Source organism: Hemitrygon akajei, chromosome 13 (genome assembly GCF_048418815.1).
Source record: "Hemitrygon akajei chromosome 13, sHemAka1.3, whole genome shotgun sequence".
Taxonomy (NCBI): domain Eukaryota; kingdom Metazoa; phylum Chordata; class Chondrichthyes; order Myliobatiformes; family Dasyatidae; genus Hemitrygon; species Hemitrygon akajei.
This window is the reverse complement of record NC_133136.1, coordinates 109,499,077-109,519,397: the sequence shown is the minus strand read 5'-3', so window position 1 is coordinate 109,519,397 and position 20,321 is coordinate 109,499,077. Positions and strand designations below refer to the sequence as shown.

The 20,321-nt window shown below is 40.0% G+C and overlaps 1 protein-coding gene across 2 annotated transcripts in view; it reads right to left on the bottom strand.

Annotated features, from left to right (window-relative positions):
• Nucleotides 1-1,098: 1,098 nt before the first annotated feature.
• The window catches only part of ptpn13 (protein tyrosine phosphatase non-receptor type 13), a 294,978-nt gene continuing 275,755 nt past the window's right edge, over nt 1,099-20,321 (bottom strand). For both annotated transcript variants that reach the window (XM_073065248.1, XM_073065249.1), the window contains exons 41-46: nt 17,310-17,458; nt 15,586-15,676; nt 14,260-14,597; nt 13,074-13,289; nt 3,085-3,147; nt 1,099-1,754 (exon numbers count right to left, since the gene is read on the bottom strand). In XM_073065248.1, the coding sequence (XP_072921349.1) occupies nt 1,671-1,754; nt 3,085-3,147; nt 13,074-13,289; nt 14,260-14,597; nt 15,586-15,676; nt 17,310-17,458 (941 nt within the window). In that variant the 3' untranslated portion in view covers nt 1,099-1,670. The remainder of the gene's footprint in view (nt 1,755-3,084; nt 3,148-13,073; nt 13,290-14,259; nt 14,598-15,585; nt 15,677-17,309; nt 17,459-20,321) is intronic.

Below are 20,321 nucleotides of genomic sequence, written 5' to 3'. Positions count from 1 at the left end.
GTTCAAAATGTGGGAAAAAAGTAGCGGCTTAAAATCCGGAATCTACGGTACCTTGGAAATGGCAAGGACAAAAGATTCTGCAGCATCTGTGACAGGCCTGGTTTGATTGAAGTTTCAAGTTTTGATATCAATTTTTATTTTAAACTTTAAATTACCATTCTCACTAAGAAAAAGAATAACACACAAAAACGTTCCAGGTTTTACAGTTGGCAATTTCTGCCAAGCCATGCAGTCAGGATGGTTTGGTAGAATAGCAGTTAGTGCAATACTTTACAGCATGAGCTGTAAACTCTGGGTTCCATTTTCACTGCTGTCTTTAAGAAGTTAGTAAGTTCTCCCCATGACAGTGTGGATTTCCTCTGGGTTCCTCCATCATTCCAAAGGTGGTGTACAGATAGGGTTAGTGAGTTACAGGGACTGGAAGTGTGGCGACATTTGTGGGCTGCCCAACACAATCCTTGCTGATTTGCTGTGACAGATAAAGCTAATCTTCCTTCACTAGAAGCACGACCTGGGATTTTAGAAAGCGTCAGTGAAGAAAGTCTATTCTGAATATTGAAGAATGTTACATAACTTTGGGCCTTAATTTTCTTTTTTCATACTAGATTTCCCCACCATATCCTGATTTTATAACACCACTTCATCTTGAAAATTAAGATACGCAGCACCAGTAACTGAAAGCACTGCACTATCATATTAGGATTGCATTCTTCTGTCCTCTAACTTCTCTCTTGCCTTTGTCAAGTCCAGCAATATGGAAATCATTTTGCTGCCCTGCAATATTGCTTAAAGAGACAGATCTTGGATGCCTTTTTTGAAATGAAGGGTTAATGCCACCTTTTATTTCTAGTAGCTTTGTAGTGAAAGTTGGGTCTACTTCCAAAGATATATCGGACTTAATAGTTCCCAGAAAGAGCAGCATTTGAATTTGACCACAATGTTATGAACACAAGCAACCATGACCTATTTTAAAAGAAGCAATCACTCGGGCAGTTATGCTTCATGCTTGATTATTGTAGGGGAATAATAAACCTTTTAGATGCTTTTCCAGCATGTCTCATTGAATTACAGAATTAACTGTAACTATACAACAAGATGCTGAAGCATTTTCATTTTTTATTTTCAATTTTTGGTCATCTAGTTTATAATATGTTTAATTATATCCAGATAAATGTTAAATGTAACTATGTACAAAAACACCATAAATGGAAAGCAATTTGAAAATTGTTTTATACAGAAATCTCTAACTTCCAATGTAAGTAAATCCATGAAAGATATAAAATCAATACTGTTTTTATTATCTGTACAATAAAATATAAAATGCATTGGGTTTTTTTAAAACAAATACCTCAATATTTTGACAGATGTAAACTAGGGATTAAAATTACTTATGCATGTGCTTAAAATCATTGTTATCAATTCTTAAATATAAACAGCTTAATATTTGCATAAAACAAATCAATTTAGTAAGTTTACATTATAATCTACTGTATGGCAGATCCTGGTAAGTACAAAATATTCAACTTTTGACATTTTTTTCCTGAAAGTTGTTCCTTGAAATATTCACAATGTCTTGAGGTCAAAATAATTAATAAAAAAATGTGGTTCTAGAATAAGGCAGGTATGTTGGTGTCAAGAGTACTTCTGTTCCTGTAGGAAAGAATTGTTTATCATATCTTTGCCATTTCTTTCTCCTTCTGTTGAAGTTGAGTGAGAATATGTAGAATGACTTGATAGCAGAATAGGTACTGAGCCTACATATAGCAAAAGATAAAGACTTTAATAAAGTTGCACTTAATTGAAGGAAAAATCATTATTCAGTATACTTGTTATATTCTACCTATCATCACAATTACACAGAAAGTGAATGGATTTGATGCCAATATGTCGTAATAGTAGCTACGAGATTTTATAACTATAAAATTAGTAAACAAACTGAAGTTTTAGCTCCATTGACAATAGGTTACTGAAAAGTAGTGACTTAACAGAAGACACAGCCATGACCTAAAAAGAATGCTGTTCTTTTTGCATGAATTTGAATCCAGGTGGAATTCTCCTTCATGTCTCACTTATCCCAATGAACTAATATCCTTTCTCCAAAGGCTTCACCTCCCAACAGTGCATAGTTCTTGGTCTCCTTCTATACTTGTGTGTGAACTTGTGCTACAAAATTGAAACTTCATGTTTTATTCATTTATTATTTCATAAAATAGATAATATGGCACAAATGCAGTGCATTAAAATTTCATTGCACAATTTTGCTGCAACACTTCCTGAAAATTTGCAGTGAAGTTGAACATTCAAGAGATCTCACCGATTCACAAAGTAATAGCTATTTGTAACCTTTGATTTATAGACTCCAGATAATGGGTTTTCACTAAATACATAAGAACATGTGCCCTTGATTTAGACAACAGAAAGCCTACTGAGCAGAGGATGATTTTTCCTCAGCTGTGTCAACACTGAATGGCTTCCACACAACTTAGCTGCCCAACGGCATGCAAGTAGTGAAGAGGAAATGGGGAATGGTAGGAGAATGAGAAGAGGGATGTGCAAGAGCTGGTGGGGAGGAAGTGAGTTAAGAGAGTGGCTGGGCAAGCAGGGCAGAGGGGGAATGCAACATGACACAGGACAGAATATTGATGTGGGTAGCAGGAGAGAGGCAGAACACAAAACAGGGAAAGGGAAGAGAGGGAAATGTAAAGGTAATGTGCAGGGTCTAATTAGAGTGGGTTGGCTTGAGTGTAAGGAGCTTCAAAGTTTCCTGGTGAATTTCTGAAAGGGCATATTATGAACAGTTTAATCACATCTTCTTAATTGTCAATACTTTATTCTTTCAATTACACTAATGTATTTTTAAGTGCTTAGGTATCCTTGATTGACTGCAGCTTTGAAATGTAAAAAAAAAGAAATTAGATTGAAACCAATAGGAATTCTTAATCGATTTATAAGTTTTAGTTTGATGCAATATTCTTTCACGATATAAACCCTCCATAGGTTAAGGAATACCAGATCTACATTCTGAAACAACTCACCAACTCAACAATGGAGCAGTTTCATACAGCTATACTTCCCAAAACTCACCTCAGTCTGGATCATCCCCTGTCGTTGGCTTCTCATGGACTTAACAATATGGGAAATATCAAACTGTTTTCAAACAAAAAGAGAAGTTAGAAAATCTGAACACTTCAAATAGAACAGTTGCAACATGGGCCTTGTAAAGATTTCAGAACATATCCAAAATGCACGGGTTTTATCAAACCTTTACAACTCTGAGGTATGACAAGATACCTTCCACTATTTCCAGAGCTGTGCTTCCTACCTGAGATTCACAGCTTTGCAATTAAGTGAGGTTTCAAAGTTCTTATATCTCTGGATCTGTTACTATGCTCTGTGGCTGGTGACAGCTTCTTGTTGTCCTTCAGCAACCATGGTTAGAGAGCTGATGTGAAGAAGCAAATTATAGCAGTTTTTTTGGTAATTATAGTGATTCTTCATCTTATGCTCTCGATATCTATTGCTTATCTCTATTATTAATTTTTCTTTTTGTATTTGCATAGTTTCTTGTCTTTTGTACACTGTTTGTACGCCCAGTTGGTGCAGTTGTTCATTGATTCCATTATGGGTATTGAATTTATTATGGGTATTGAATTTATTGAATTTATTGATTCCATTATGGGTATTGAATTCATTGATTCCATTATGGGTATTGAATTCATTATGGGTATGCCACAAGAAATTGAATCTCAGAGTTGCATGTGGGTGACATATATGCACTTCGATAATAATTTTGATTGGTTTGGTCCAGGAGGTTTTTCCCCCAGCATGCTTTTCTTTCTACATTTGCCTTTGATAAGTGCAAGACTGTGGTTTATAGAAAAAGTGCATTTGGGCAGTAAGCTCCACTTGGCAAAATAACATGCACCTTTTTAATTCACTTCTGTAACTACAATTAATCCTCATTACCTGCAAATCTACTATATATGGATCTGCACGCTCATGATACAAGTCAAACCCAGGCACAACTCGAGATTTTTAAGATACATCTAATACATATTCAGATAACCACACAACTAATGATCAATTTCCAGTCCACTTGTCTGGAATGGCTGCCTGCTATTCACTATCCTAATAGGGAGCAGTCTTTGTTAACACAATTGCATACGGTGATTTGGAAATCTATCTTTGCTTGCTAGTTTGAATACATTCAACTGAAATGGCTTGTAACCAAATCACTTCCTTGTGGCATTTGATGTTTTAGTTTAATAATATTTTTAGATTATTCAACATACTTATAAATATTTGGGCAGCATATCAAATATAAAAGAGAGAGCCTTAGTTGTATTTAAAATGTGTTATTTGTGAGAAGTCTGTACACCTGTCCCTTGCAGATAACAAGGACTTGAAGAAGTCCAATCTATTTGATAATGTGAAATATAGAAATTGCTCTGATGTATCTTCTGTAATAATTTAAGATCAATTTATAAGAGATATTTCAGTAAGCAATAACAGCTTAGTAGAAGAAGCGGGACTTAAAACGCTGTAAATTATTAGCAAAGGGTAAGGGACCAGGGCATATTTTACAGAGGATGCCCTGGAGTTTATGCTCTAGATATTGAAAGGCGACCACCAATGAAGCTTTAAAAAATATGCACGTACTCAGAGGAAAGTGGGTATGGAGGAAGCTGAACAAGCAAAAGGATTGTAGCCAGGAAAGGATCTGAAAAAACAAGAAGGATTTTTAAAGTGTGGGTTTTCGAAACTTGGTCTTAATATTTCTCAGCAGGTAGTGAGTTAACAGATGAAAATGTCCCTGTAGAAACTAAGGGCATGATTAGCAGAGTAAATTAATTATTTGGAAAGCATTCTCCTAGAAGTAATACACCGTTTTCCTATAGTACAATCAAATTAAATTGGTAAATTTGTCAAATTAGTTTATTATTGATACAAGTACATAGGTACAGAGAAATAAGTTGTTTTGCATTCCATCCATAAAGTTAATTTCATCACATCAGTACATTATGGTAGAACATAGTAACTACCACATTGCAGAAAAACAGCAAACTAACAAATGCTGAGGGAAGATTCAGCAAACTGATGCAAGGTTTGATTCAGAACCAAATAGAAACCACATTAACAGGACAAAACTGATAGCTGGTCATGTGCTAAATTATGAACTAGCCTTGTACTTTGATCATTTTTGTTGTGGAGATAAATTTGTCACTCATCCATAATGTTAATGGATTCCAAGCCAATTGTAAAATCCAAATCTAACAGATGAGATTTTTACTAGATAAAGTTATTAAAGAATGCAGGACAGTATCGTGTAAGTGACAAGTCAGCCATTATCTCAGTGAATCTGGGACAGGCTACAGATCTAAATAAAATCCTTACTCTTTGTATGTTAGAACAGATGTAATCCCTACAGTACACCAGCTTGCTGATGAGAACTGAATTTCTAATAGGCTCACCTTCCCCATAAAACTTGTTCTTTTAATATATGGACAACAACTTTATTGCACAACATTCAAGCTCAACAGCCCTAAATCCTACTAAGTTAACAGTTAACTTGATGTGGAAATGCAAAAAAACAAAACTGCTGGTAGGTCGGGCACTGTATGTGGAGGCAGAGGGATGATTAACATCTTGGATTAAGACCTTGCACCTGGTCTGAGAGTAAACAGGAGAGACAGCCAGTATAGAGCGCATGGGGGAGTGAGGCAGGAGCTGGCAGGTGACAGGTGAAATGAGGTGAGGAGGATGGATGGATTCAGGTGGGAACTGGGAGGGGCAAGGCTGGAGATCAGAGACAAATGTTGGTGAATGACAGTTAAGAACAGATTGGGTGAGAAAAATAGAGGGCACGTGGGACCCAAGCAGTGAGAATGAAGGGAGAACATCAAGACAGAGGTGAGAAATGATAAATGGAAGTGCTATGTGGAAACACAAGAGGCTGCAGATGCTGGAATCCAGTATGCTAGGGCAGTGATAGAAAAGTACAGCACAGCAACAGACTATTCAGCCCATCTAGTCTGTGCTGAACCATTTAAACTGTCTAGTCCCATCAACCTGCACTGGGACCATAGCCCTCCATACCCCTGCTATCCATGCACCTATCCAAACTTCTCTTAAATGTTGAAATTGAGCTTGCATGCAGCACTTGTGCTGGCAGCTCCTTCCGCACTCTCATGGCTCTCTGAGTGAAGAAGATTCCCTCATGTTCCCCTTAAAGTTCTCACCTTTCATCTTTATTCCATGAACCTCTGACCCCCCCCCCCCAACCTCAGTGGAAATAGCCTGCTTGCATTTATCCTATCTATATGCCTCATAATTTTGTATACCTCTATCAATTTTCCTCTCAATCTTCTATGTTCTAAGGAATACAGTCCTAACCTATTCAAACTTTCCTTATAACTCAGGTCCTTCAGACCCAGCAACATCCTTGTAGATTTTCTCTGCAGTCTTTCAACCACGTTTACACCTTTCCTGTAAGTAGGTAATGAAAACTGCACTACTCCAAATTAAGCCTCACCAACATTTTATACAACTTCAAAGTAAAGTCCCATCTCTGTACTCAATACATTGATTTATGAAGGTGAATGTGCTGAAAGCTTTCTGTAGAACCCTATATACACTTGGTATTGAATTGTATATCTGTACTCCCAGATCCATTTGCTCTAACACACTCCTAAGTGCACTACTTCGCTGTGTAAGACCTACCCTGATTGGTCCTACAGAAGTGCAAAACCTCACAGTTGTCTGCATTAAACTCCAGCTGCCATTTTTCATGTTGATGCAGATCCCTCTGCAAGCTCTGATAGACTTCCTCACTGTCCATTACATCCCCAATCCTTTTTATCACCTGCAAATTTGCAGATCCAGTTAATCACATTATCATCCAGATCATTGATACAGATGACAAACAACAATGGACCCAGCACCGAACCCTGTGGCACATAGTCACAGGCCTCCACTCAGAAAGGCAACCCTCTACTACCACTCCCTGGCTTCTCCCACAAAGCCAGTGTCTAATCCAATTTACTATCTCATCCTGAACGCCGAGTGACAGAACCTTCTTGACGAGCCTCCCATGCGGGATCTTGTCAAAAGCCTTGATAAAATCCATGTAGACAACAACCGCTGCTTTGCCTTCATCCACTTCCGGTAACATCCCTGAAAAACTCTGTAAGACTGTTTAGACATGACCTACCAAGCACTAAGCCATGGTGACTATCCTTAATCAGTCCATGTTTATCTAAATACTTATATAGTTGGTCCTTTAGAATAGCTTCCAATAACGTTCCCACAACTGATGTCAGACTCACTGGTCTATAATTTCTTGGTTTCTGTTTAGACAGTGTAAACAGTGGAACAACATAGGCTATCCTCCAATTCTCTGGTACACCTCCTGTTGCTAAGGATGTTTTAAGTATCTCTGCTAGGGCCCCGGCAATTTCTGCACTTGACTCCCACAGAGTTCGAGGGAACACCTTGTCAGGCCCTGGGGAATTATCCACCCTGATTTGCCACAGGGTAACAAAAACTTGTCCTCTGTAATCTTTACAGGGCCCATGAAGTTGGTGCTGTTTTACCTCACTTCTAGACTCTGTATCCGTCTCCCAAGTAACTGCAGATACAAAGAATTCATTTAGGATCTCCTCCACACATTTTGGCTCCATACAAGGATTACTATTCTGGTCTTCCAGAGGACCAATTTTATCCCTTGCAATCCTTTTGCCCTAACATATCTGTAGAATCCCTTATGATTCTCCTTCACCTTGACTGCTAAAGCAACTTCATGCCTTCTATTAGCCTTCCTGATTTCTTTCTTAAGTGTTCTCTTGCATTTCCTATACTCCATAAGCATCTCATTTGTTCCTGCTTGCCTATACTTGCTATGCACCTCCCTTTTTCTAAACCAGTTCTCAATATCTCTTGAAAACCAAGGTTCCCTACACTTGTTATCTTTACCTTTTATTCTGACAGGCTTATACAAGCTTTGTAATCTCAAAATTCCACACAGTAGGCTTATTCAGAAAGTCAGAAGGCATGGGATCCAGGGAAGTTTGGCCAGGTGGATTCAGAATTGGCTTGTCTGCAGAAAACAGAGGGTCGTGGTGGAGGGAGTACATTCGGATTGGAGGGTTGTGACTAGTGGTGTCAATAGACAATAGGTGCAGAAGTAGACCATTCGGCCTTTCAAGCCTGCACTGCCATTTTGAGATCATGGCTGATCATCTACTATCAATACCCGGTTCCTGCCTTGTCCCCATATCCCTTGATTCCCCTATCCATAAGATACCTATCTAGCTGCTTCTTGAAAGCATCCAGAGAATTGGCCTCCACTGCCTTCTGAGGCAGTGCATTCCAGACCCCCACAACTCTCTGGGAGACGAAGTTTTTCCTTAACTCTGTCCTAAATGACCTACCCCTTATTCTCAAACCATGCCACAAGGATCTGTTCTGGGACCTCTACTTTTTGTGATTTTTATTAACGACCTGGATGTGGGGTAAGAAGGGTGGGTTGGCAAGTTTGCAGATGACACAAAGGTTGGTGGTGTGGATAGTGTATTGTCGAAGATTGCAGAGAGACATTAATAGAATGCAGAAGTGGGCTGCGAAGTGGCAGATGGAGTTCAACCCAGAGAAGTGTGAGGTGGTACACTTTGGAAGGACAAACTCCAAGGCATAATACAAAGTAAGTGGCAGAATACTTGGTCGTGTGGAGGAGCAGAGGGATCTGTGGGTACATGTCCACAGATCCCTGAAAGTTGCCTCACAGGTAAATAGGGTAGTTAAGAAAGCTTATGGGGTGTTAGCTTTCATAAGTCGAGGGATAGAGTTTAAGAGTCGTGAGGTAATGATGCAGCTCTATAAAACTCTGGTTAGGTCACACTTGGGAGTACCGTGTCTAGTTGGTTGCCTCACTACAGGAAGGATGTGGAGGCATTGGAAAGGGTACAGAGGAGATTTACCAGGATGCTGCCTGGTTTAGAGAGGATGCATAATGATCAGAGGTTAAGGGAGCTAGGGCTTTACTCTTTGGAGAGAAGGATGAGAAGAGACATTATAGAGCTATACAAGATATTAAGAGGAATAAGTAGAGTGGACAGCCAGCGCCTCTTTCCCAGGGCACCACTACTCAATACAAGAGGACTTGGCTTTAACATAAGGTGTTGGAAGTTTAAGGGGGATATTAGAAGAAGGAGTTTTAATCAGAGAGTGGTTGGTGCGTGGAATGCATTGCCTGAGTCAGTGGTGGAGGCAGATACACTAGTGAAATTTAAGAAACTACTAGACAGGTATATGGAGGAATTTAAGGTGGGGGGTTATGTGGGAGGCAGGGTTTAAGGGTTGGCACAACATTGTGGGCCGAAGGGCCTGTGCTGTGCTGTACTATTCTATGTTCTAAAATTTTGTCTTTGAATGCCTCCCACTTTCCAAGTACACCTTTGCCAGAAAACAGCCTGTCCCAATCCACACTTGCCAGATCATTTCTGATACCATCAAAATTGGCTTATCTCCAATTTAGAATCTCAACCAATGGACTAATCTATCTTTTTGCATATTTACTTTGAAACTGATGGCATTATGGTCTCTAAATGTAAAGTGTTCTTCTACACAAACTTCTGACACCTGCCTTGTCTCATTCCCTGATAGCAGATCTAGTATTGCACACTCTCTTGTTGGGACTTCTATGTACTGATGAAGGAAACTTAGTGAACATATTTGACAAACCCTAGTCCTTTACAGTATGGGATTCTCAGTCAATCTTTGGAAACAAAATCACCTACTATAGCAACCTTATGTTACTGCCATGACATTTTCCCTGATTAGTAACACCATTCCTCCTCCTTTAATCCCTCCTGCTCTGTCACGTCTTAAACAACAGTACCCCAGAGTATTGTGCTGCTCCTCCTGCAACCGTCTCACTAATGGCTACAATGTCATAATTCCAACTGTTCATCCATGCCCAGAGCTCATCCGCCTTTCCTATGATGCTTCTCGCATTGAAATATACGCAACCCAGGACACTAGTTGCAGCACGCACAATCTTTTGGTTCCTGACTCTGAGCTCTTACCAACATCTGCCTCTACAACCTGTTAATTGTTCTGGCACTCTGGTTCCCATCTCCCTGTAACTCTAGTTTAAACCCCACCGTGCAGCATTAACAAACTTTCCCACTAGGATATTAGTCCTCCTCCAGTTCAGGAGAAAACCATCCCTTCTGTACAAGTCCCACCTTCCCTGGAACAGAGCCCAATGTGATCCAAAAATCTTATGCCCTCCCTCATACACCAACTCTTTAGCCATGTTAAACTGTAGAATCTTTCCATTTCTGGCCCCACTAGCACGTGGCTTGGGTGGCAATCCTGAGATCACAACCCTTTAACTTTGCCCCCAACTCCCTGTGCAGAACCTCAGCACTTGTTCTACACGTCACTGATACCTACATGGATCATGATCCCAGGCTGTATACCCTCTCACTTAAGAATGCTCAGAACTTGATCAGAGATGTCCTGCACCCTGGCACCCAGGAGGTAACATACCTTCTGGGAATCTCATTCTCGCCCAGAGAACCTCCTGTCTGTTCCCCTAACTAATGAGTCCTCTTATCACCACAGCATGCCTCTTCTCCCCCTTCCCTTCTGAGTCACAGAGGCTGACTCAACACCAGAGACCTGACCACTGTGACTTTCCAGAGTTAGGTCAACCCCTCCAACAGTATCCAAAGTAATAAATCTGTTGTTGAGGGGGATGGCCACAGGGGTACTCTGCACTGGCTCCTTAACCCCTTTCCCCTTCCTGACTGTCACTCAGTCTCCTGTGACCTGCTCCTTGGGTGTAACTACTTCTCTACATGTCCTTTCTATCACCCCTTCACCCTCCAAACGATTCTGGAGTTCATCCAGCTCCAGCTCCTTAACACAGACTGTTGGAAGCTGGCAGCTGGATGCACTCCTCACAGACACTGGAGATCTCCCTGCCTTCCACATCCTGCAAGAGGAGCATTTCACTATCCTGTCTGGCATCCCTATTGTCCTAACTGAGCAGATGCAAAGAAGGGAAGGAACAATAAAACTTCACCTCAAACAAGAGAAAATCTGCAGATGCTGTAAATCTGAGCAACACACACAAAATGCTGGAGGAACTCAGCAGGCCAGGCAACATCTATGGAAAAAAGTACAATTGACGCTTCGGGCCAAAACCTTTCATCGTTCATAAGGGTCTCGGCCCGAAAAGTCAACTGTACTTTTCTCCATGGATGCTGCCTGGCCTGCTGAGTTCCTCCAGCATTTTGTGTGCGTTGATAAAACTTAAGCCTCGAAGAGCTAAAGCCTCAAAAATCACCATTCTGACACTGTCCACTCAGACGATGGCCACTACTCTTACCCCTGCCTTCCTTTAATTTGCTCTTGCTGGTCAATCTCGAACGTGGATTGGTCAGTGGCCAAAGCTCGATTATGCTGCCGTGATCTGCCACTGCCTTTTCGCAAGTTGAAACATAAAGACAGACGGCAGCCATTGGAATAGTAGGTTAAGTGAATGCATGGTGAACATATGGAACCAGATTAGGGAGGAGGCGCAGAATTAGATAATGGGGGCGTTGCTGGGGCTTGCATAAAGAGGGGTGAGAGCACCTGGGTTGATCAGAAGGAAGAATTTGAATATCCAAGGGTCACACTTCTAGCTTATAGATGACCAAGGCAGAACACAAGGTGTTATTCCTTGAGTTTACATTTGGCCTGACCCTGGCACTGGGGAAGGCTGAGGGCAAGAAGGTCAGAGGTCAATGAGAAGGGGAGCTGAAATAGCAAGTGACTGGGGGCTCAAGATGGACAGTGCAGACAGAGCTTAAGTGCTCTGCAGGGAATTTAAATGCTTTCACTATTGAGTATTGGTGAAAGTGTAAGCCACAGAACTACATTGAGGAAGACTTTTGGGATAGTGTAGAAGGTGGTCATACATAGAGTGGACAACCAGTGCCTTTCTCCCAGCTTGGAAATGGCTAATATGAGGGGCCATAATTTTAAGGCAACTGGAGGAAAGTACAGGGGTGGATATCAGAGGTAGGTTTGTTTGCTTCATATAAACACAGTGAGCGATGGGTGTATGGAATGCACTGCTGGGGTGGTCGTAGAGGGAGGATATATGAGGGGCATTTAAGAGATTCTTAGATAGGCATATGGATGAAAGAAAAATGGAGGGCTGTGTGGAAGGGAAACATTAGAAAGATCTGGGAGATGACTGAAAAATTGGCACAATATTGTGCGTTGAAAAGTCTGTACTGTGCTGTGCTGTTCTATGCCAAGTTTTGTGACAATGTCACCATAAATAGCCCAAGCTTGGATAGGCATCTCTTGTTTACATGATAAACTAAGTACAGTTGCCCACCAGTTATTTCTACAAAAAGAGACCATTTAAAATTTTGACTTTGGGGGCCCAAGCCATGACTTTTTACTGGAAGCTACAACTTGTCACTATATTCATTCTTTCATGTCCAGCATACATCTCACTAGACATTCTTCCTCAGGGCACACTCTTCTGTTCTTTAATGGCGTGGTATGGCAACTCTAGGAATCCCAGATATCACCTTTGGCAATGGGCTAATGTATTTCCCGGGTATTTTCTAGCTATTATTGTCAACAATATTCAAGATAATGATGGGAACGTGTGGATCATCAGCTGCACAATGTACAGATGAGTTAACCTACTTTTACCGCTGACCTTTACAATAAGAACCCACCTACCCCCACTGGCTCGTATTTTGACTTTTACTCTTGTAGTTTATCAATATTTCAACAGAATCTGAGTTTACAAACTTAAAATTCCATTACCATTTCTTCACAGTTCAAATAATGTAACTGCATTTTGTAATCTTAATTTTCCTTTTTTTTAAAAAAAAATCACATCCTTTGCAATACTAAACAAGTTTAATGGTTATATTTCCAAAGGTAAATTGATGACATGCAAAATTATCTTTTGCTGTGGCAGCTTGGATTATATCTTCATATCCTATGAGTGGGTAAGAATAATTTTGTATGAATCATTAATTTAAAGTTATACTTACATCAAGACCTTTGCTGATGAATGTCAGCACTGCATCTAGACAAATAAGAGTCCCAGAACGGCCAATCCCAGCACTGCAGTGGGCAATGAGGGGCCCAGAATGTTTGATGTACCTCAAGAAGGTGAGAAAGTCGACTAATTGTTCTGGTTGTTTTGGAGTCCCATGATCTGGCCAGGCAGTAAAGTTCAGATGAGTAATTTGTCGTGATTCGCCACTCTATAAATAAAAGAATTGTTATCAATTACAAACCAATCGTCATCTGGAAGCAATAATCAAATGGAAACGTGATTGCCAGTGTTCCTTTGGACTTAAAACCCCGTTTTGTTGTAGTTCCAATGATTTAAACCCATCAGATTCAGATAATATATTTTAAAAAAAGGTCTGGCAGCCTCCAGGTGGAGGCTCAGATACTGAAGTATGAGGAAGAAAGTCCGCTGTTGAGGCCAACTGGCTTCACATTAGAAGAATTCAACATCTGGCACCTTGGGAACAATATAGCTAAAGGCAAGGAGTTATCCATCTAATTTGCTGCAGCACTTTGTGCTACAGTGCACATTACCAATTATCAAGCTATTCTGTGCTATTATAAGGAAACAAAACAGCATAGTGTATATAACACACGAGATGCTGAAAATCCACAGCAACACACACAAATTGCTGGAGGAACTCAGCAGGTAGAACAGCAACTTTGGAAGTGAATTAACAATCGATGTTTCGGGCAGAAACCCTTCGTCGGGATTGGTAAGGAAGGGGGGAGGATGCCAGACTAAGAAAGTGAGGGGATGGGAAAGAGCACAACTTAGATTATGATAGGTGAAGCCAGGGAAAATGAGGGATGAAGTAAAAAGCTGAGAGGTGATAGGTGGAAAAGGTAAAAGGTTGGAGAAGGAGGAATCTGATAGGTGAATGGACTATGGGAGAAAGGAAGAGGAGCGGCACCAGGGTGAGATGATAGGCAGGTGAGGAGAAGAGGTAAGGGGGGCAGAGTGGGGAATTGAAGAGGGGGAAAAGATTACTGGAGGTAGGAGAAATTGATGTTCATGCCATCAGGTTGGAGGCTACCTAGATGGAATACAAGGTGCTGCTTCTCCAACCTGAGAGTGGCTTCATTGTGGTAGAATAGGAGTCCATGGGACTAACATGTTGGAAAGGTAATGGAATAGTGTAAATACTACTTTGTGCCTACCCATACATCATTTATCTCAATTTTCCGAATAATAAATTCTTTCAGTAGTTCACTGCTCCGAAGGATTATCTTCATTCTGTTATTGATCATCATGGATTGGCCCTGAAGTTCTGGCCAGTATCTTTGACACTTGATTTTCCCCCCTTCGACCTCTAGGGTCATCATGGCAATGACATTAGATTTCTGTTCCCAAACCATTTGCCAGAAGTCTGCCACTGTGAGAGTTAGTGGTCCCTGACATGCAATATATATGCATTCTTTCTTATCCACAGGAATCCTTATAAAGCTGGCATTAATGTATCCATGCTCTGCTCCAAGAGGGACCCGTGTGCCATCATCTATAGGTAAAATATAAATAATTGAACAATTTTTACAAATATTTCATAACTAATCAATGTCAAGACAGAATTGAGAATTATACAAAAAAATCAAAGATTCAAAGTACATTTATAATCAAAATATAAATTATACAACCTTGAGATTCATCTGCTTACAGGCAGCCACAAGAAACCCAAAAGAACCCGATTTTAAAAAGACCAACACCCAGTGCGCAGTGAAAAACACAGATCATGCAATCAACAGAGGCAAGCAACAGCATTCCCAGTCAAACTGAGTTCATAAATATAAAAGTAACTATGTTTTGATAAAATCATATGAAAAATTATGATGGTTACACATTGAATTCAGTCTTAAAGTTGTTTTTGTGAGTAGAACTGATGAGGGGACAAGGAAATAAAAATAGAAAATGCTGGAAACACTATGCACGTCAGGTGATCCCATGGAAAGAGAGAGCTTCAGATCAAAAAACCTTTTACTTCTTCTAAAGTTTCTGAAAAACTGTATTCAAAATTAGGAGATGCATTGTTACCAAAAGTTCAGATCTTAAATGAATGGTACAGTGTATTAGTCTTACAATGAATGTGTGTACTGAATCAATTCTTGTTAACAAGATCTAGCTGGTCACCATTCCTTTTCTCCTTTCACATTTGTCTGGTCTCTTCTACACAGCAGAGCTCCCTTACAGTCACAGTGATGTTACTGCAGTAACATTTAAATGAACCCAGTCTTTAAAAAAGAAAGTGAATTAAAATTGTGAAGCATCCAATAGTTCAGAAAATCTGCTGGATAGACATAACCAAAGTCCCAGACATGCCAGTTCATTGGAGTTTTACTACCTTAGAGGCTATGTGGGAACTTCGGACCGGTTAGCTTTTAATTAAGGTTGTCATGTCTAGACATCTAACATCTTTGATCTATACTAAATGATTGTTATTTATGTACCAAAGGATCACTCATTTAAAATATAAAATAATACGTTTTACTTACAAGGCAGTATATTTTTATATCTGTTCTTCCTCCGATTTTCTTTTGTTTGTCCAACTAAACATTCATCTAAAGGTTTCAGGTCCTGTAGGTGCTATTGAAATGTATCATTTAGATTAAAGAGGTATAATGTTCTTTTACACAACACTGCCTCATATCTGATTAAAAACTCTCCTGAGATTACGATTCCCTCACTGTAGACTTCCCAGCAAGGGGAGACACCTTGCTATTTGCACTTTAGGTAGCCCTGCAGAATTCTGTATGTTTCAATGAGGACTCCTCTGATTCTTCTAATCTCCCCTCTAACGATAATCCTACCATCGCAGGATTGTACAATTTCTCAAGCATTTCCAACTAAGACTCTATACACATTACAGTAAGGCATCATGCTCCTGTGCTCAAAACATCCTTGCAATGGGACACCAGTTGCTTCCTTAAACGCTTACTGCACTCTTGATGTTTTCTTTCAATAACTCTGGTCCCTTTGCCCTAATCTATCATCATTTTCCAATGGTGAAATATTTACATTTATTTATATTGCCCTGCATCTTCAATATAGTTGCCTACTCACTTAAATTACTGTCTTAAAGCCTCTTTATTTCTTCATAACCCACAATTCCACCCAGATACATTTCATTGGCAAATGCAAAAGTATTACATTTAACTCCATCACCCAGATCATGGGTATATAGTCTTACTCAAAGCACAGATCCCTGTCACCCTCTTCTTACCACAGAACAGGGCACCATTATGGATCGGTTGGCAGGAACAAACCCATCATTCACTTCTTTGTATCTTGCCTATCAACCAATTACCAATCCAAGTTAGTATAATGCCATAGTGTCATAGAAAGCTACAGCACAGAAAAAGGCCCATTCAACTCATGTAGTCTATGTTGAGCCATTTAAACTGCCTTCTCTCATTGACCTGCACTCCATACCCCTCCCATTTACGTACCTATCCAAACTTCTCTTCAACAATGAAATCAAGCTTGCATGCACCACTTGTGCAGTTCATTGCACACTCTCATGAGCCTCTGAGTGAAGAAGTTTCCCCTCATGTTCCCCTTAAACTTTTCACTTTTCAGCCTTAACCCATGACTTCTAGTTGTAGTCCCACCCAACATTGGTGGAAAAAGCCTGCTTGCATTTACCCTATCTATACCCTTCATAATTTTGTACATCTCTATTAAATCTCCTCTCAATCTTTTATGTTCCAAGGAATAAAGTCTTAACCTATTCAATCTTCCCATCTCAAGTCCTCCAGACCTGACAACATCCTAGTAAATTTTCTCCGCACTCTTTCAACCGTATTTACATCTTTCCTGTTGCTAGGTGACCAAGACTGCACACAACACTCCAAATTAGGCTCCACCAATGTCTTAAAGAACTCCAACATCCCATTTCCTATACTCAGTACTTGGATTGATGAAGGCCAACGTGCCATAAGCTTTTACCTATCTTCCTTAATCCCACCTGCTTTGACTTTGCACAGCAGCTTTTAATATCAGATTTTAAAAGCAAGCTTTTAAAAACCCAAATAAAGCACACCCACTGACTTTTCCTCATCTATTCTTCCAGTTACATTCTCAAAAATAAAAACACTCCAGAAAGTTTCTCAACTACAACTTCCTTTCATAAATCTAGGATTACTTTTCAAATCCTGTCTATGTGCTCTGTTACTACATCCTTTATAATAGACTCCAGTATATATGTTTGAGAACATACCTCAAATTCTTGCATAGGAATCTTTTGTTCCAGCAACCTGTGTAGTGTTTTAATGATCGCCTCCAGTTTGGAGCCTGTATACTGACTCTCAGGGGGAACCTTTACAACTGAAAGGGCAACTAGCTTCTCTCCCATTGCTGGATGTTCTTCTGTAGTATAACAAAGAAAAAAGTTATCAGTTTATAAAGTAACATAATCACTGTGAACAAAGTACAGCAATACTGTGATTTAGATATTCTTATTGTTAAAAACTAAAATTCAATAATTTCTGGTGCAATTCACAAGTAACAGAAATTAACATAATTAATTTTCTTATGAATTAAAGCTTGCTACATTTAGTCAAATGCAACTACATACAGAAATACACATGAAATTATGTCCCATTCTGTAGCAATGCAGAGTACAATATTATTCCAGACCAGAATATTCAGCATAATTTACTTCAAAGTTCAAAGTAAAATTTATCATCAGAGTATATACATATACAACCCTGAGATTCATTTTCCTGCAAACCTACAGAACAGTAACAGTAAACAGGATCAATGAGCAACAAACTGTGCGAATGCAAATATAAATAAATAGCAATAAGTAATGAGAGCATGAAATAACAGGATAAATAGTCCTTAAAGTGAGACCATTGTTTGTGGGAACAGCTGAATCAGGATGAGTGTAGTTGTCCCTTTTGGTCAAAGGCCTGATGATTGAGGTGTAGTGACTATTCTTGAACCTGGTGGTGAGAGTCCTGCCACCTGTACCTTCCACCTAATGGCAGCCTTGAGAAAAGAGCATGACCTGGGTGGTGAGGATCTTTGACGATTGATGCGGCTTTTCTATGACAACGTTTCATGTAGATATGCTCAATGGTTAGGAGGTTTACCCATGACTTACTGGACCAAATCCGCTACCTTTTGTAGGATTTTCCACTCAAAGGTATTGGTGTTCCCACACCAGGCCATAACATTGCCAGTCAGCATACATCTATAGAAGTTTGCCAAGATTTTTGGTGCCATGCTGAATCTCCGCAGGCATTGCTATGTTTTCTTTGCAATTACATTTATGAGTCCAAGACTTACTTGAGAAACAGAGGGAAACTGAGGATTACACAGATATTTATCCTTGCAAGGGCTTTCTACCTTCCTAAAGTGCAGCCTTGATCAGTTCAGGGGCACCTTTGCTTTAGGATGGGAACCAAAATAATTCTTCCATCACTGCCGTGGGCGTAGCCTTCTCTCCAGAGACTGGGTCCCAGCAAATTATGAGTTCACAGTGCAGAGCAGGAGCTGCCTCAGGCAAACAGCAGTCTGCTCATACTTTGACTCCGAAACTCAATGAGGGCCCATTCCCTGCCATGCTACTTTCAAATTTGTCTCCAATATTCATACATTCATACATCTCTAAAAATATAAAAATAACCGCACTTCCTGTTTTGGCTCAGTTCTGTAAGAATCTGTCCATCTCCCAATGCAGATACAAAAAAATCTATTTAAGAACTTTTTCGTCTCTTTTAGCTCCATAAGAGACCACATTGACCTTCAAATTAACCAATTTTGTCCCTTGCTAGCTTTTTGTTCGTAATATATCCATAGAAGCCCTTAGGGATTTTCCTTCACCTTATCTGCCAGAGCAACCCTATAGCTTCTTTTAGTCCCCATGATCTTCCTCATGTATCATCACTACTTATACTTCACAAACACCTCATTAGTTCCTTGCTGCCTATACCTGCTATGCACCTCCATCTTTTACTTCTTAACCAGGGCTTCAACATCACTTGAAAATCAAGATTCCCTAAACTTTTTAGCCTTGCCTTTTATTCTAACAGGAACATACAAACTCTGTACTTTCAATATTTCACTTTCTACTTGCCGAGTGTCCCTTTGCCAGAGAACAAATTATCCCTATCCACACCTGCCAGATTCTTTCTGATGCCATCAAAATTGGCCTTACTTCATTTTAGAATCAGACTCATCCTTCTCCGTAATTATCTTGAAACTAATGGAATTATGATCACTTGATCCAAAGTGTTCTCCCATTCATACTCTGTCACCTGTCCAGTCTCATTCCCTAATAGGATACACAGTACAGGCAGTCCCCGGGCCACGAACAAGTTCCATTCCTGAGTCCGTCTTTAAATTGGTTTTGTAGGCAAGTTGGAACAAGTACATCCGGTATTATTTAATGTCAGTTAGTCAAACGTTTGTCTTAGTATATACAAATCTATATTTTACCTTTCTATGCATATAAAACTCTTAAGAAATGTATGTATTCCAATAATTAAACCACTGCGTTGCTTAGTAATAATTGTAGCTTTCATCAGGGCAGGGCCTTTCACATGCTCCATTTTTCGACCAGAACCGGGGTGTGGGGGCGGGGGGGGGGGGGGGGGGGGGCTGGGATCAGGGTGAATCTTGCTAAGAAAAATTTAAATCAAATACAAAGTTACACACTCAACACAATGTCAACTGCAACAACTTAAAATAGCAGACGGCGTTCTCCTTCCTCGGTTCGTAAGTACAAGTTGTCCATAAGTCGGGCAGGTAACAGGTAACTCGGGGACTACCTGTATCGCACTCTCTCTAGTTGGGACTTCTTTGTATTAAGGAACCTTTCCTGAACACATTTGATGAACTATCCCATCTTGTCCTTTTACAGTATGGAAGTTCCAGTCAGCATGTGGAAAGTTACTTTCACAACCCTTTTTTCCTTAGAAATGTCTGCTTTCTCTCTATAAATTTGCTCCTTTAAATCCTGCTGACTATTGAGATGTCTATAATGTAATCCCATTAACATGGTCATCCTTTATTTAATCCTCATTTCTATGTATGTAGCCTCAGTAGTCCTCCAGTCTGTCTTGTCTGAGCACTGCTGTGACATTTTCCCTGAAAAGTAGAGCAACTCCTCCCCCTTTAATACCTCCACTCTACCATGTCTAAAACAAAGGGGCCCTGGAACACTGAGCAGCCAGCCCTGCTCCTTCTGTAAGCAACTTTCACTAATGGCTGCAATATTATATTT